The sequence below is a fragment of the Canis lupus genome, chromosome 17, assembly GCF_003254725.2.
Source record: "Canis lupus dingo isolate Sandy chromosome 17, ASM325472v2, whole genome shotgun sequence".
NCBI classification, from domain to species: domain Eukaryota; kingdom Metazoa; phylum Chordata; class Mammalia; order Carnivora; family Canidae; genus Canis; species Canis lupus.
Window position 1 is genome coordinate 21,946,378 of NC_064259.1, and position 17,988 is coordinate 21,964,365.

At 36.2% G+C, this 17,988-nt stretch overlaps 1 protein-coding gene across 13 annotated transcripts in view; it reads left to right on the plus strand.

Moving 5' to 3' along the window:
* The window catches only part of BABAM2 (BRISC and BRCA1 A complex member 2), a 449,505-nt gene that overhangs the window by 77,906 nt on the left and 353,611 nt on the right, over positions 1-17,988 (plus strand). For all 13 annotated transcript variants that reach the window (XM_049096099.1, XM_049096100.1, XM_049096102.1 and 10 more), the window contains exon 3: positions 10,248-10,324. In XM_049096099.1, coding sequence (XP_048952056.1) covers positions 10,248-10,324 — 77 coding nt within the window. The remainder of the gene's footprint in view (positions 1-10,247; positions 10,325-17,988) is intronic.

Below are 17,988 nucleotides of genomic sequence, written 5' to 3' on the forward strand. Positions count from 1 at the left end.
TCAGTTAAATGTTCTCCTTTGGCTTGGGTTATGATCGTGGGGTCCTGGGCTCGAGCTCCACATAGTTGGGCTCCCTGCTCAGCGGGAGCCTACTTCTCCCTCTGCCTGCCACTCCCCCTGCTTGTGCTCTCCTCTCTTTGTCAAATAAATAAATAAAATCTTAAAAAAAAATTTAAGTGTCCAGATACATGAGGATCTGTCTCTGGACTCTGTCTTTGTATCAATACCAATATTTTTTTTTTTTTTTAAGATTTTATTTATTTATTCATGAGAGACACAGAGAGAGAGAGACGGGGGCAGAGACACAGGTAGAGGGAGAAGCAGGCTCCATACAGGAAGCCCGATGTGGGACTCGATCCCGGGTCTCCAGGATCACACCCTGGGCTGCAGGCGGCGCTAAACCGCTGTGCCACCGGGGCTGCCCCAATACCAATATTTTAATTACTAAGATTTATAGTAATTTTTAATATCCAGTGGAGCAAGTTCCCCAATAAGTTTTTTTCCTTATTGTGGTAAAATATACATAAAAATGATCATTTTAACCATTTTTAAGTTTACAGTTCACAGCATTAAGAACATTCACATTGTTGTGCAACCATCATCACCATGTATTTCCAGAACTTTTTCCTCTTGCAAAATTGAAACTCTGTACTCGTTAAATACTATTGTACCCTCCCTCAGCTCTTAGCAACTACCATTCTATGTCTTTGAATTTGATGACCCTAAGGATCTCATATGAATGAAATCCTATAGTATTTGTCTTTTTGTAACTGGTTTATTTCACTTAGCATACTATCTTCAAGATTTATCCATGTTATAGCATGTGTCAAAATTTCTTTCCTTTTTAAAGCTATTAAATAATATTCTATTACACATATATGTCACATTTTGTTTATCCATTCATCTCGATGGACACTTGGGTTACTTCCAGTTTTGGGGTATTGTGTATAATCCTGTCACATTTTTCTTCTTCAAGAGAATCTGGTCTATTCTTGGTTCTTGGTATTCTATTTACATTTTAAAATCTGCCTCTCAGGTTTCAGATTAATTGAGGGGAACTAACATCTTTTCATTATGTGTGTTTTAATCATGAACATACCTATATTCATTTATTTTCTTCTAATAATAGCTTTCTATGTAGAGATCTTGTACATCTTTTGTGACATTTCTATATATTTGATAGTTTGATGTTATTTTTGATGGCCTCTTTCTAAAAGATTTTATTTTTATTTTAAAAAAGATTTTATTTATTTGACAGAGAGAGTGAGAGAGAACACAGGAGTAAGGAGAGGGGCAAAGGGAGAGGGAGAAGCAGCCTCCCTGCTGAGCAGGGAGCCCAACACGGGGCTGAACTCTAGGACCCTGGGACTGTGACCTGAGCTGAAGGCAGATGCTTAACAGACTGAGCCATCCAGGTGCCCCTAAATGTTTTTATTTTTAAACTGATTGTTGATGGTGTATAGATATGTGTATATAGTCTACAGTTGATTTTTGTGTATGTCCTTTGTCTAGCAACTTTGCTAAATGCACATATTTCCAATAATGCCTATGAATATTTAAAACGTTTTCTAGGGAAACGTTAGCAGCGTTTAGCGCCTGGGTGGCGCAGCGGTTTAGCGCCTGCCTTTGGCCCAGAGCGCGATCCTGGAGACCTGGGATCGAATCCCACGTTGGGCTCCCGGTGCATGGAGCCTGCTTCTCCCTCTGCCTATGTCTCTGCCTCTCTCTCTGTGTGACTATCATAAATAAATAAAAATAAAAAAATATGTATTAAAACGCTTTCTATATGCACAGTCCTATTATTTACACATAAGTATAGTTTTATTTCTTCCTTTCCAATATATATACCCTTATTTTCCCATGCTGCTCTGCACTTGCTAGGATTGCCGGTATGATGTTGAATAAAAGTGTTAAGAGCAGATAACATCTTGTTCTCTGTCTCAAAAGGAAAAATGTAACATTTTGTTATTAAATGTGATCTTGTTATAGGTTTTTTTTGTAGATGGTCTTTATCATATTAAGGAATAGTTCCTTTTTTATCCTTATTTTCTTTTTTTATCCTTATTTTCAAAGAGTCTTTAAAATCATGAATAGATATTTAATTTTATCAAATATTTATCCTGTACTAATTGAGATAATCCTATTAATTTTCTCTTTTATTCTCTTAACAGAGTGAAGTAAGTGCACATATTAGAAAAGAAGAAAGGTTGAACATTAATGAACTAAGCATCTGTCTCAAAATATTAAGATTTTCCCCCTCCCAGTTAACTGTTAAAAATAGTTTTTGAACCTCTCATTCCTACTGGAATCATACTGTAAATTAAACCATGTTTTTGTTATAGGAACACCTACTAACACTTAAAAAATGTTCCTTACTTTAGGATTGAAGTCTATCATTTATAAATGGAGATACAGCATATAAACTGGGAAGAACAGTTGATGCCACATGAACTGGCAAACACATTTTTTTTTGAATATTTTAATTTTATAATTTTTAAAACATTCTGAGCTGAGTCACATATTTTGGTAATGGCATTTTAGAATCCTATGCTAAGAATTGAATCCATCACTTTCTAGTAGGGCCTAGAAATAGATTTCAGGCTTTGGAGATGTAGAGGATATATTTGGTGTATCAGGAACATCATATGTCATCAAGCAAATAGTGCCATTCTTCTGAACGATGTAAAAAAATCTCAGTGCAATGTTTTTTGGTCCTCTTTTACCTATTTTAATTCATGAGTCCCTTTGTAGAAAGCCTAAATTTGACCCAGCAGGTTTTTGATGGGCCATAATTCCCTTCTAAGGCTGAGAGTGTAAGATCCTGTGAGTCAGAAGTTGAGATGGCTTTGCAGATCGGATGACTGTTTTGCAGATGATTTGGTAGCTGTTGAGATAGCCTGAGGCACTCTTCAAGCTTCTTTGCTGTGCCTTTCAGTCTGGAAGCTGTGATAATTTTGAAAATGCTTTGGTCTGAGTGGAATCATTGATGATAGAGTTAACTCAGAGGAAAGAAATTCTGTAAAATGAAAAGGTTGGTAAATATGAGCTAACAAGAATCCATTCTAATTTGTGACTTCACATTCATGTAGCAGCCAGTTATTGGTCTTTGAGCTGATCTTGTTTCATAGTTACCTGTGATTTTAGGTTGCCAAAGCTGAGGACTTCCTTCTCAGCTGCTGGTGAATATTGTTGGTTAAGCACAAACGTCATTATCAAGAAAACAGGAAGCTATGTAGGAGAACGTGCCAAGTGGTAAATTAATAGCGTAAAGGAAACTGACGTAGACTCAGGGAAGGAACCCTGGACTCATCTACTTTGTTCTTTTCTGATGGCTTGGAGAGGAGAAATGTTTTAAATCATTCTTTTTCCAGAAAGCATATCGAATAATAGAGTTAGTATTAAATTAGAAAGCATGTATTTTGCATTCTCTTAAAAATGCTAATGTCTTAAAGGTTGTAGAATATTTTTGTATAACTGTTAATCAAGATTAATTCTTGGCTGTCACTAAAATCCTATAAACTGTAGTGAAATTGCCAGCTTTTCCTGTTTGTAGCAATACCTTAATAATTTGAGTCAGATCTCAGGAACTATGAATAAGTAATAATTTAAAGGTGATTCAAATCCAAATTTACTTTCACTGTTTGTTTAAAGGGCTTGCTAAATAAGTTAATAGTGTTAACATTGCAGAGCCTTGTTTAATCAAATTAGGAGCACCTTGTTCCTGCCTTTGCATCATTGATTTACATGTGTATACAGTTCTTATACTTATTACTGATTAATCATTTTCATTTCACTGAAGCTTACGTGATAGAACACTCTTTTTTGCAACATTCTGTCAGCTTTCACTTTTTATTATTTTAGGTACTTCATAAAGTGGCTTTTATTGACAAATTTATAATTCACATTTTTTACTAATTCTGATGGTTTCCCCTTTAATTATTGAAAGATGATTGAGAGTTTAAGAAAATAGGCCCTGGGGGATCTCTGGGTGGCTCAGCAGTTTAGCACCTGCCTTCGGCCCAGGGGGTGATCCTGGAGACCCAGGATCCAGTCCCACATCGGGCTCCCTGCATGGAGCCTGCTTCTCCCTCTGCCTATGTCTCTGCTTCCCTCTTTGTGTCTCTCATGAATGAATAAATAAAATCTTAAAAAAAAAAAAAGAAGAGAATAGGCCCTGGAGCCAGACATCCTAGGTTTGGATCTAAGCTCTGTCACTAACTAGCAAGATACTGTGCCTCAGTTTGCTCATCTGTAAAGTGGAGGTAATAATAGCATCTTTCTCTGAAGGTTGCTTTGGGTTTGAATAGTTCAGTCTAATTAAAGAATTTAGAATAGTACCTGCCACATAGCAAATGCTTTATAAATGTTAACACCTTTTGTCATTATTTATTGTGAAAGTAGAGTAATTTTAGGAAGTGACTTTAAATATAAATTCTGGGTCACACATACAGCCCTTCAAAGGGAGGACCTTTTACAAATAATCGTACTTTGGTGTCAGAGGTGAGGTTAAGAGCATCTTCCCAACTCCAGTAAAATCATTAGTTTTTGTCATGAAAAGAGCCCAAGACTGGGAGTCAAAGTTTATGCATTCACTTAGCAAACCTTTATCTCCATGCATGGTTGATGGAATATCCATGTCCCGAACACCAGTGCTGGCTGCTGGAGATTTACAGATGACCAAGGATGCCTAAGTCAGAGAGACTGAGATGTGACCAGAGCACCCTGGAAATGGTTCCTGGTCCCCATGTTCTCACTAGCACATGTGAGACCCTTGGGTTTCACTGTCATCATCTATAAAATGACAGTTTTGAGTTTAGTGTATGATGTTAAGTATGTGCTATAATGTCATTAGTGCTAGATGCTTAGTATGGTGCTAGATGCTACACTAGGACGTTATAAAAAGTATAAAACTGTTTTGGTACTATGAATCCTATGATGTGGTTGGGAGGACAAACTACAATTGGAAAATAGATAAAGAATAATCTTGGTAGTCATGTGATTAGATGTAAGATAAGACATGGTAGGGACAAAAGTATATGGAGGTTGTACTGCTAAGCATTTTACTGTATCTGTGGTTAGCTGGATGTAATTTCTGTAATAAAGTACCATAGTAAACTACCGGTTCTGATGTGATCAGGGATTCCCACTTGATAATTCCCACTTTTGGAATCTGTAGAATGTGGTAGTTTAACTTCCTCTAATCTCCCAGGTGTTAAACTTTAAAATGGTACATTCCCAGTATATTGAGGTAATTCCAATTTAGTAAAAGATATATTTTTAAAGCATAGTCTTCATGCCAAAATTTTTTTTTCCCAATCTAATGCCGTGATGTTTTTTGTCTTCATCATTGTTGTATTCTGTGCACCTAGCATAGTGCCTGACAAGTGGTAAGCACTCGGGAAATTTAGTTCAGAGACAAATTGAGAGTTACATTTTGATCGTCAGAAATTTTTAAAAATCATTTAAAGTTAACTTATTACTTAAAGATACTCAGTTTGGAATGTTGGTTTTTAACTCTTAGATCTGTGTTAGGACAAGTTGCCACTTTACAAATATAATTTTAATGAAGCCAGCAGCTGGGTTATTTAGTAGCTTTTTTGTACTTATATAAGGAAATGATTTTCTAGATGAATGAACTTCTCTACTATATTAGTTATCTGTTGATGACGTCTGATTGCAGCATCCTGGGAGACCTTACACCAGAACTGCTCAGTCAGGCCATTCCCAAACTCTGACACAATGAAACCATGAAGGATAATAAGTATTAGCAGTGTGAAGTTTTGACATACAATATAAAGACCTCTCTATATATTTTACTTGAAGACTTCATCAGCAGATTACCCTTGCAGTTTTTCCTTCTCACTAAAGAGTGAAGCTCTTTAGAGGAAAAAGATAAGTCAAGCCATCTAGTCAAATATAAAATGATCCAGTTAACTTTAAAATATTTATTTAAATATAAAATAGTCCATGTTCATCATAAAAATCAAAGCAGCACAGAAACGTAATCAAAGAATGTTGTAAAAATTACCCCAAATCCTGCCATACTTTGGTGACTCTCCTTCTGAAATCTGTTTATGTGGATAGACACACACACACACACACACATACACACACACACACACATTTCTCTTTTCCATAAGTGGAATCTTACTGTTCATATGTATTCTTTGATCTTTTTTAACCCATGCCCTTTCTTGAGTAACAGAAAAACTAATGCCGTCCTTGAATGTGATTTGAAATTTCATAGTAAAATATATATGTGACCAAAACCAACTTTATTTATGTATGTATTTATTTATTTATTTATTTAGATTTTATTTATTTATTCATGAGAAAAACACAGAGAGCGAGAGGCAGAGACACAGGCAGAGAGAGAAGCAGGCTCCATGCAGGGAACCTGACATGGGACAGGATCCCAGGTCTCCAGGATCACGTCCTAGGCTGAAGGCGGCACTAGACCGCTGAGCCATTGAGGCTGCCCCAAAACCAACTTTAGGCAGAAGTAATTTTAAAGAAGGGGAAACATTTTAGTTTAATCTTAGAACCTTTAAGTAACATGACATTGGTTTATTTCCCATAAAGCTGTTTAACCTGGGTAATATGGAAGATAGAGCGTAATAGATAGGTAAAATATTTGTTCAACATTTCATTTGAGAAACTGAGTGCTGTGTAGGGGAGAGAGACCTGCTAATGGCAGCGTAGTTTTTGCCCTGTTTCCTTGAACAGTTAAGCTCTTGGCCCTAAATTCGTATAGCAAAACAGAAACCTGCAATTAACTAGAGATTAGCCATTTTAACTTGGGAATGCTCTCTGGGGAGTATGGCCTCTGCTCTTGTCCCCACACCAAGTGAGTGATCTTTTCAACAATACACAGCACTCACTCTGAAGTCAGTTTTGGCAGATTTTTCTTCTGTCTTCTCTGTGATGTTTTCATGGCCCTTATGGATTGGCTGGCCTACCCATTACTCTGGCTCAGTTTCCATATATGATTTGGCTGTTGTCTCATACCATCTACTCTTGATTGCCCTTCTTCCTAAACTTGCTTCCCTCCTAGTTGACCTTCCTGAGTAAATCCACATCTTTCCATTGGCACTGCTGCTCCCCTAGTCCAAGTATTCATCATCTTTCTTTCCTGAAATGGACTCCTCTTGGTTTTTGTTTGACATCCTTACAGTCTCTTTGTCTTGTCCTTAGAGTAGGCAGGATGATCTCTTAAAAAGCACAAAATCAGATACTATTACTGTTCTTAAAACCCTCCTTTGGGGGGATCCCTGGGTGGTGCAGCTGTTTGGCGCCTGCCTTTGGCCCAGGGCGCGATCCTGGAGACCCGGGATCGAATCCCACATAGGGCTCCTGGTGCAGGGAGCCTGCTTCTCCCTCTGCCTGTGTCTTTGCCTCTCTCTCTCTCTGTGACTATCATGCATAAATAAATAAAAAATAAAAAAAAAAACCTCCTTTGGGCTTGGAATAAAATCTGAATTAATTGCCACCACCTACAAGGCTCTGCAAGATCTGTCCCTTGCTTACCCCTTGTCCTGATCTCTTGCTGTTCTCTCCCTTATTCATTCACTCTGCTTTAGTTGCATCGCTCAGACATACCAAGATTTCTTCCCCGAGATATATCAGACTTTTTCCTGCCTTCACGCCTTTGCACCAGCTGTATCCTCTGCCTGGAGGGCTCTGGCCCAGAACTGGCCCTGGTGGGACCCTTGGTGATAGTTATGTAGGTTTCAGATTTCACCTCCTGGGAAGGAGGTCTTCTCTAGTCTTCCGGGGCAATATAGCTCCTGTTCCACTGCAACACTGGTTTATTTTCTTTACAACATTTAGCAATCTTGAACCATCTTTATTTCTTTGTCTCTGGTTTATCCCTTCTTTTTCCCTTTGCCAGAATGTAAGTTCCATAGGACTGGAGATGTTGTCTGTTTTGTCCACCCTGTATTCCTCACACATACAACAAACCTCAGTAAATCTTTCTACCCACCTAGGTGAAAAAAAAAAAATCAGTGAGCGAATCACTCAGGTGGAGAAATGCACTTTTTAACACCCTAGGGTGTCTGGAGCCAGCTGTTCACATAGGAAGGGAGGAGGGTGAAGGGGCAGAGCATAAAGCACTTTTTAGTCCTAGTTAAAGCATAAAGTAAATAATCCAAAAGGTGGTCCAAACAGTGAATATAACAACTCAGAAACTGAGTTCACATTGAAGAAGGACGAGTTATTCAAACTAGAATCAAATTAATTGTGAGGATTTCCTGTACTATTAATAGCTTCAGTTGCTAAGCTATGTAAGATAGGTAGATAATTTGATCTTCAAAAAGAGATGCTCTATTGTGAATGGTGTTTATTTTTTATTGAAAAATAATTTTAAAGCATTGTTCTTTGAATATATGTAAGAGAAGAAATTCTTAGTGTTGCTTATAGGGTCATTTCTATCATTAGATCATAGTTTATATTTCATAATGCTTTAATTTATGTGTTTTCCAATAACTGCTGTTCTAGGGGCTAGAAAAGATTATACTATAAGGGAAATATTTTATTATTTTTTAAAGATTTTATTTATTTATTCATAAGAGGCACAGAGGGAGAGGCAGAGACATAGGCAGAGGGAGAAGCAGGCTATACACAGGGTGCCTGATGGGGGACTTGATCCCCACAGCGGGGATCATGCTCTGAGCCGAAGGCAGACGCTTAACCTCGGAGCAACCCGGGTGCCTAAGAGAAATATTTTAGTACCTTTAATAAAATGTACCCCAAATAATTTTTTATATTGAACGGTAAAGGAGATGTGTTCTTAAAACCTGTAAGAAATTGAAAGAGGTTACTGTGCAGTTACTAGAGCAACTTTGTTGTTTCATTTGTAAACTGGTGTTTTTTAATTATCCCCTAAAGATAAGAGGAATAATCATCCTAGTGATTTATGTTAAATACATCTGAGTTAAACTTTCCATCTGGTCTTTTCTCTTTCACACTCAGATAGTTTTGGGAAAAAGTAATGGTAAATCTGAGATCTGAATTAGTTTTTTTAAGTCAATATTTTTTCTTTTTTTTTTTTTTGAGAAAGAGCACATGCACGCATGCCCAGGCTTTTAAAATTTTTTTTAATTTTTTTAATTAATTAATTAATTAATTAATTAATTTATTTTTTATGCCAAGCTTTTGAGTGGGGGAGGAGTACAGGGGGTAGGGAGAGAGATCATCACAGGCAGACTGCACTGAGCCTGGAGCCCTATAGGGGCTGGATCTCATGACCCTGAGATCTTGACCTGAGCCAAACTCAAGAGCCGACACTTAACCAACTGAGCCACCCAGATGTCCCTTAGAATCATCATTTTTTAACTTTATTTTTAAATGCCTATTGCCTTCAAAGTGGCCATCTAGGGAAGTGGTACATTTACTCTAACAATGCTTCCGTTCATTAAAATACCCTTTTCAGAGATGCCTCATAATCAGTATTGGAATTATGAAATAATTTTGCACTTTTTATTTATAATTGAAAAACCTGTTTTTAAAAACTAAATGAAGACTTATAATTTTCTCAGTTGACTTCATATTAATATTATACTGATTTATGAAGCCAGTACTGCTGTTATGCAGTTAAAGTTATGACTTGTGAGATCATGAACAAGATCTTGTAAATCTATGGAAAGAAAGAAGAACATTGTATAACTTTGTGGAGTAACAGATTGAAAAGAAACCAAACTCCGACTAATTCAACCCCTTTTAAATTTGCAATTTATCTGAAACCAAGGGCAGTGCATTTGTGCTCTGCTGTAGATGGAAGTCACTGGGGTGCCAAATCCAGAGGAAGCACCTTACCTACCTTTGGGGAGAGAGAATGATCTGGTGTCAGAAAAAAAGTGGACTCTTTTGGTACTGAGCGAAAGAGGCTATTTAAAGTCTGTCCATAAAATTACTATTGCAATTCTTGACATTAAAGAGTACAGATCTGTTTTGGATGATACACTTCCTTTAAAATTCAAGATACACTTATTGGAGAGAGAGAAGTAGTTGAAGCTTTGTTGGTGTTTGTCATTAGAAAGCATGTAAGTTTTATTGTGAGATAAATGGATTACTTGTTTTGGGGCAAGTCTTATTGTCTTGGCCTCCTTGACCATCAAGCGCTTTTATTTTGTTTATAAGCCAGTGTTTTAAACTTTGACCTGTAAGGCTCACCTTTTACTTACTTTATTAAATATCACAAATATGTGGACTTTTTAAACAAAACCTTTTCTTTTCTTTTTTTAAAGCTGCACATCATTGACTCCTGGACCCAACTGTGACCGATTTAAACTACACATACCATATGCTGGAGAGACATTAAAATGTAAGTAAATGATGACTATTCTATTGAAATTGTAGATTACAGTGCTAGTTGTCTGACTTTGTGCTTCCGTTTTTATTTCTGGCTAAGTGTTATCACTAGGATTTACCACTTTAAAAAAGTTTGTCTTTCAATCCTAGTTCTATTCAAAGTAAGGCAGTTGTCAGTGGTCAAAGTGACCTGTTTGCCTGAGTGCCTGAAATAGGCAGTCACCGAAATTTTAAATTTTTAGGTCAATGTGATAATTCTTGTATTTTTGTTTTTCTCTATTGGCAGATCCAATGTAATATCCCATAGAGAGAGTCTACTGCTTTAAGATACCTGGTTATTTAGAAAATATATTTAGATAGAAATGGGTGCTCTGCACCACTCCTGGTAAGTCCTTCCTGGAGCCAAGGCGGCCAAGAACCATTGTCATTGATGTACTTCTGATTGCTACCTGAGCATAATAATCCTACTCTAGAGGCTCTTTCACAGGTTAGGAATGCTAACAGGTTTCTTCTTTTATAGCAAGGGTCAGAAATGCAAATGGCTACCACAGCTGAACTGGTAACAGAAATGAGGGGAGGGCGCAGGCTTGGTGTGGTGGGGCACACCTACCCTTCTTGAGGGGACTGCCTCTGTTGATTTCTCTGTTGAGAAAAAAGGGAAATCCAGATCAGTTTTGGATGCTGACTGCTTTTTCAAAAATTAAAAACAGCATGAGCCAACATAATGCATGTCCAACCAAATGTGTGTAGGGTGTGGCTGGAGCTCTTGGACCACTAGTTTGTGACCTTGATAAATAGTAGGTGAGACCTACCCTTGGATTTAGTCCACCATCCACAATACCTGCCTTGGTTGTATCAGCCCTTTTCTGCTGTTATGACAATTGCTGATGCTCTAGCCCAGTGTGGAACTAATGGTGGCTTTGGTCACTCAATCTCACCAGGAATTTTCTCTCTTAAGCATATTCTTGTAGTAAACAGGGTATTGGGATCTCTCCATTCTTAAAAAGAAGAATAAAGAACATAAATATTCAAGATGGGACAGATGAGTAAATAGTGCCTTTCAGACTGTGGACTGTTTTACAATTACAGGCCACCAGGGGCCACATCTTAGTATTCTGTAGAATCACAAATGAAGTATTAAGTGAAAAATATAGGACATGCTAACTTGTGAACCTGGCATTGTTAGATCATTCTCTGGAAACCATTAAAGTACATAAGAATTTCAGCTACCTGAGATAAGATAGTATGACATTCTAGATTGTGACTATTTTTGAAAAAAATATTAACTAAATTTAAAAGAAACAAAGTGAATCATTCACATGGTAAAAAATGTAAAAAATTCAGAAATTTTTTACAGATGAAAGCAGTAGTCCTCTGTGACATTTCTTCCCAAGTCTAGTCCTCTTTCCCAAGGGAAGCACTTAAATTTTGTTGTTGTTGTTTCAGTATGTAGTTCTTCTGGGGATGATTGCTGTATGTCTAAATAATGTTTATGCCCTCTGTTTCTTTACTTGCCAATTTTAGATATTGTTATCTTTTGACTTCCTGCCCTGATACACGAGGCATCAGCCCTGTTTTCACCATGCTCTTTATCTTTCTCTTTCCTTCCCTTTAATGTAGTTATATCATCACTGTTGGTTCCTATGTTGGTTACCCTGTGGCTAAACATTTTTCCTTTCTTTTTTTTAAGGATCTTTTTGAGCATCGTATGGTACAGTTAAATGAACAGCCCCTAGAACATTCTTTGTAAGTGGCACACAGTTAGCACTGTTGTTATGTAAGCACAGTCTCTGGGTTAGTATATTTTTATTTAGTTTCCCGTGAACCAGAGAGTGTCTTTTTGGCTCCTTACTTGTGAGATGAATATATTAGCTTCTGCCCTTCTCTCCATTCCTCTTCTTTCACCTCCTAACTTTTGTATTATTTTCCTTTGGTAGTGTCAACATTAATAACTTATTGTCTGTTTCAAAGCTAGAGTTATCTTCTGTGCTTTGTTTATAAATTGCTTGAATGAATGATCTGTAGGCCTCCTCCTATTCAGTTATCGCTGTGGGGTTTACCTGCTTTATTTATTCTTTTGGATTTGACCATGTTTTGTAGAGTCTGTGTATTGAAAATTCTGTGTTTTGTGGGATTAAGGCATAATTGTTGGAACACAGTCAGATACCTTGCTTTGATTCCATTCCTCTCTCTACTTTTCCTGTAGCCTTTCTGAGAATTTTTACTTAACCATAGTTGTAATTAGGTATCTTAGTTTCTAAGAGCTCTTTTTTGCTCTTGCTCTCTGCTCCTCTTTCACAAAGTCTTGTTCTTATTTTTTTAATACAATGTCTTGAAAGCTTTCAGAGAATGTAACTTTTTAAAAAGGTTTTCTTAATTATTTAAATTTTCCCCAGGGATTGTATTTTTGTTTGTTTATCATTTTCCCTTCTCTATTATTCTGTAGTCTTTCCTTAAATAAGAGTTGGGTTTTGGTTGTCTGCTTACATTTACGACAGACAAAAAAACTGATTAAGACTTCTGTGTGGGTGAACCAAGCTTATTCATAGGTTAATGGTAGGTAGGCTGCCTCTTAGTATGAGAAAACCCTATGTGTTGTGTCAAGGAGTTCACCTGTTCCTGGCACTCCCTTAAATCATTGTTTCTTTAGAAAATCCCCTACATTTTTTTAGGAGGGGGCATACACATGGCTACCATGCCATTTTTGGGGAACAGGTATCATAGACTATTCCCCATGGAGCTTTTCATTAATTTTCCCATTCTTGGCCCCATTTTTCATTCTTTCCTTTCTATGTACTGGATGACTACAAGTTTCTATGGGTTTACCAGGACAGATGGCTTCCCCCTCATCAGTAGCATTTTTCTCATATTATTGTAACCAGAGCTTCCCTGCCCTGTCTCATTAGTTACTACTCTTCCATCTGCATTCTGCCTCCTAGGCATTTGTTGAAATTGCTCATCTACGGATTGCTACTCTTTTCCCTTTCTCTTTGCTTGATATTGTTTTGGATTCTTATTTTCTCTGTTTCATTATCATTTAATGGAAGGGTGGGTCTTACAAAGGAGAAGAAATAAATGTGTGTGTAGTCTACAGTCTTGAACCAGAAATAATGTTAGATATTGTTATCTTCTTGTTAGATATTGTTATCTTCTCAAAGATCTTAATTGCTGTATGAATTTGTGTTAGAAAGCATTTACTAATATTCTATATCCTGTCATTACTGTAAGATTTGCACAGGAAACCTCTTATAACATTGATGATTCTGGTATTTGGACTGATATTCACCATATAAGTTAATTATGTCCTATTAAGCTACTGCTGTATGTAATCATATGTACTAGGGACTTAATTTAAGCCATAGAATACTCTGTAATAATTCAGTAAAAAAATGAACTTTGTATATTGAGGTTCTTCCACATTAAGGTGAGTCCGTATTCTAGCCTTACACAGCCCATAGCCAAATAAAAGGAAAAGATACTTGATTATGCACTATATTTATAAAAGTCCATTCAATTGGAAGAATGAGTGTAGTTTTTTTCTTCTGAAATTCTGGACATTCTTTAGGAAGGCATTCTAAAGGATGTTGGTCATATGATTAAGTATAGTGTTAGAATCCCTTGCTTTAAAAAAATTATCTGTTAAACCCTAAAAGTGGTATACTTTGAGGTACCACAGTGCTTCACTATGGAAGCCAAACTCTAAACCTTTTAAAATTTCCAGATGGAAATTGTTTTTTAATGGCTTTTAAAAATGTGATAGAATTGTCAAAAATAAATCAACTACATAAAATTATGAAACACAAGTCACTGTTCTCTGACAGTATGAAAATGGAAAAATTTACATGGAGAAAATCAAAACAAATACACAAGCCTTTTGATATAGTTGAAACTTAGGATCAGTGGAACCATCTTTATTGACTAGTGTTTTGTGAATCTACCCACATAAATTTGTTCATGTCACTAATTATATAGCAAGATTATTTTACTTTCCTTAACTTGTGTAATATTTAGGTTATAGTTATTTAACATTTCTTTCTTTCCAACTCATTTTAAAATTATTTCAAAATTATTTTTGTTTCCAATTTTTTTTAATAAATGTTTTTGTGAGGAGTTTGTAGAGTCATTATGGGTTGATTGTAGTAGTAATGTAGAACAATTATATATTTTATTAGCTTCAATAATTAGTATAGGTTTATTCTGTGTATGGTTTGAATCATGGAAACAGATAATTTACCGTTTCAGCCAAGTTTATTGTAAAAGAAATTATTCAGGGCAAATCATGAATTTGCAAAGAATCATTTTCCCTTCTTGGAGAACATGAAGATCTTGCATTGCTTTAAAAGTAATGTTAGACTCACTCCTTTTTCTTTTTTCTTTTTTTAACTCCTTCATTTTACTTTTAAAAAACCTGGCAAGGCCAAACACTTTTTACATATGTTTTTACTCCATCAGTTTTTATAACCTCAAATATATCATCTCCAAGATCAGTAAGGTCATAGTGGTTAATTATCACAAGATTTGTGATTGAATTCCACCTCCTACAACCAACACAATGTTCATCTTCAGATAATTAACTCTCATACTCTACAACAAATATTTTAACGCATGTTTTCGAAAACAAATGTACAATACTGAAAGGTTATATAGTTTAATAGTCCTTGGAAAATAACACTCTCAGCCAACAGAAAAGCTCTTTGCCTTATTTAGGAAACAGACCCAGAATGAGACTTAATCATGGTAGTGAGAAATTGAATAAGTATCAATTTAAATTATATTCTGTGGTAACTACTAGATAAATATTTTTTAACTTTTACCTTTTTCTTTTCTCAGCACAGGGTGATGGCTAACCCAGGACTTTACAGTGTCAAAGCTAGTTATGTAAACAACTTCTTTATCTAAAGTTTCTCACTAAATCCTGTGGTGGGTGGTTTCAACTATAATTTTAACCAAGGCTGAATCAAAGTATTTGACACTTATAGTAATTTTATTTCATAACTTTAGTTCAGTGAAGTTAGAGATAGAGACTGTTTTGTTTGTTAAATGATATCTTCAGGCCCTAGCCTAGCAAAGATACTCAATTCAATCTTTGTTGAAGGAATGGAGTGAATGCATGCATACATGAGTTAATGAAGCTTAGTGTTCACATTTTTGTTGAAGTATAGTGTTATAAAGAATATGGCATTCTATTACTTGTATCAGTCTTTTACCAACAGAAATTCAGTTTTTAGAAGTTATTTATTCTGAAGGGAATTTGTAATTGTATCACTGCTCTTCATAATTCAGAAAAAAGGAAAAACAGAGTACTTTGTAGATTTGGAGTCTGTATCAATTTTGTCTTTTATGTATTTCACTTTGCCTTAAAGTAGATTAATGAAAATAGCATGTAACTAAAATTTATAGTTTGAAATATTTTATATGTTAGAAAACAGTTCTATAAATAAATGTCTCCTCTGTGAATAAAGGAAACTGTGCAGTTAATAATGAGAATGAAAGACGAGGGAGAGGACATATTTCTCCCATGAATTCGTGAATTGATGCCTACAGAATTACCCACATTCAAAATTAAATCACTGAAATGAAAAAGACCAGAAGATTACAGTACATTAGGAATGATGTTCCTGTTTCTTCAGCTCTTTCAATGTGAAGAGACAACTGTTGGTCAGTGAAAGAGTTGCCAATTTTTGTAAGATTCTCATGCAAGATAACAAAGAATGTCTGAATTAAAGAGAAGTCCTTGAATTTCACAATTATATAGAAGAGACAGTTGGCACTTGAACAGGATTGAAAGAGTGAATCTTTGGTAATCAAGACTGACTTAAGAAAATACATGTTAAAGTGTAGGATGGTGCCACTTTATTTATTTATTTATTTTTTTAAAAAGATTTATTCATGAGAGATGCACAGAGAGAGGCAGAGACATAGGTAGGGGGAGAAGGAGGCTCCCTATAGGGAGCCTGATGTGGAACTTGATCCCAGGACCGTGGGATCATGACCTGAGCCAAAGGCAGATGCTCAAACACTGAGCCACCCAGGGGCCCCAGGATCATGTCACTTTAATGAGTGAAAATCTACTAGTTATAACAAAACTTAGAGAAAGAGCAATGAGCTTCATAAAAACGCATATTTGTAAATATAGCGGCCCTTGTCACTATATATAGCACTTAACTCTTAAAGAAATTATTGTTTGTGTTTTTGTAGACCCTATAAATATGGCAGGGAGTGAGGCTGTTTTGTTATTTTATTTTCAATCTCTAGCTTATTGCCTGGCATGTAGAGGGACTCGTTTAATAGGTATTAGTGGAATGCATTAACCATGTTCATTCTTTGGATCTGGCAATGATGAGGTTTAACGAAGAAGTGACAGAACTTTGCAGTATTCTCAATTTTACAATTTCTTTGAATGGCACCACTTACATAACTATATAAAGAGATTATTGAAATATTTTAAGTGTATTGAGCAAGTTTGTGGCCAGTGAATCCAACTGTTTGCTAACATTGGTTTCAAATTTAAAATTATCTTTTGTTTAAAATTTGTCTTTTTCATACTAACAATTTTTTCCTAATCAGGGACTGTTTGGTATAAGAAACCCATTGAAAGAAACATAAAGAGTTTGTTTGTTTTTCTGAGGAATTATATGAATTCCATGGTGCCCAAGGGCAGGAAGTATAGCCAGGTCTCAAGAGGGACTAGAACCTGGGACTAGCAGCAGGATGATAGACACCACTGCAGACAGTCAGCATCTGTGTCCTTGTTTGTCTGGCTCTTCCTCCTGTAGCATATCTTATTATTACTTTATTCATTTTATTCTTTCCCCCCTTCAGATTTCTCTGTTTCTCCTCACATAAAGTGGAAATGGCTGAGCCCCTTATGTGGTGACTCAGTTCAAGGCCACAAGAGACAGCCTTATGGTCTTTGAGTCTAAATTCCTGTGAGAGAAAGTCTGATTGGCAGCTTGGACTGGATATTCACTCTTGATCCAGTGGTTTGACCAAGAGTTCTGGGTTATGGTTACAAGGGGATAGTTTTAGCACAAGGTAGACATGAGCTGGGCAGGTACCCACAGAGGTATCGATTACACTGTTACAGGAATTCTTTCTAAAGAGCTTCCAAATGAAACTATAGACATTTCCCTTTTGTCTTTAACAATAGAAGCAGTATGGTTGTTTATCATTTGAGAGGAATGATGAACATTTCAAAGCCATTTGCTACAGAGTGAAGAAGTCATGCCAAAAAATTATCTCCAAAGGTTTTGAAGTGGAAAGACTTTCCCAGAGGAAAAGCCTTTTTTTTTTTCCAGAAGAAAAAGTGGAAAAAAAAAAAAAGGATTATGATTTGGATAATACTTTTTCTCCCATGTCCTCAGAGGGACATTGTAAAGTTGCTGTTCATTTCCAAGGCTTTGATACTGCATCACTGCATTTAAATTTGTATGTTTTGGGGAATGCTTACAATAAAATGAAATCAACCTTAGAACTGCTATTTTTAAGTGGGATGTTTTGTTACACAATGGTCAGACGTATACAAGGATTTTTACAGACACGTTGCAAATAGTGTTCCAGAACTTCTATTTTATTGGATCTTGAAACTGAACTTCATGTTTGATTCTGTCTCCTTGGTGGCTTGACTGCTCTGTGTGTGTGTGTGTGTGTGTGTGTGTGTGCGTGCGCGTGCATTCA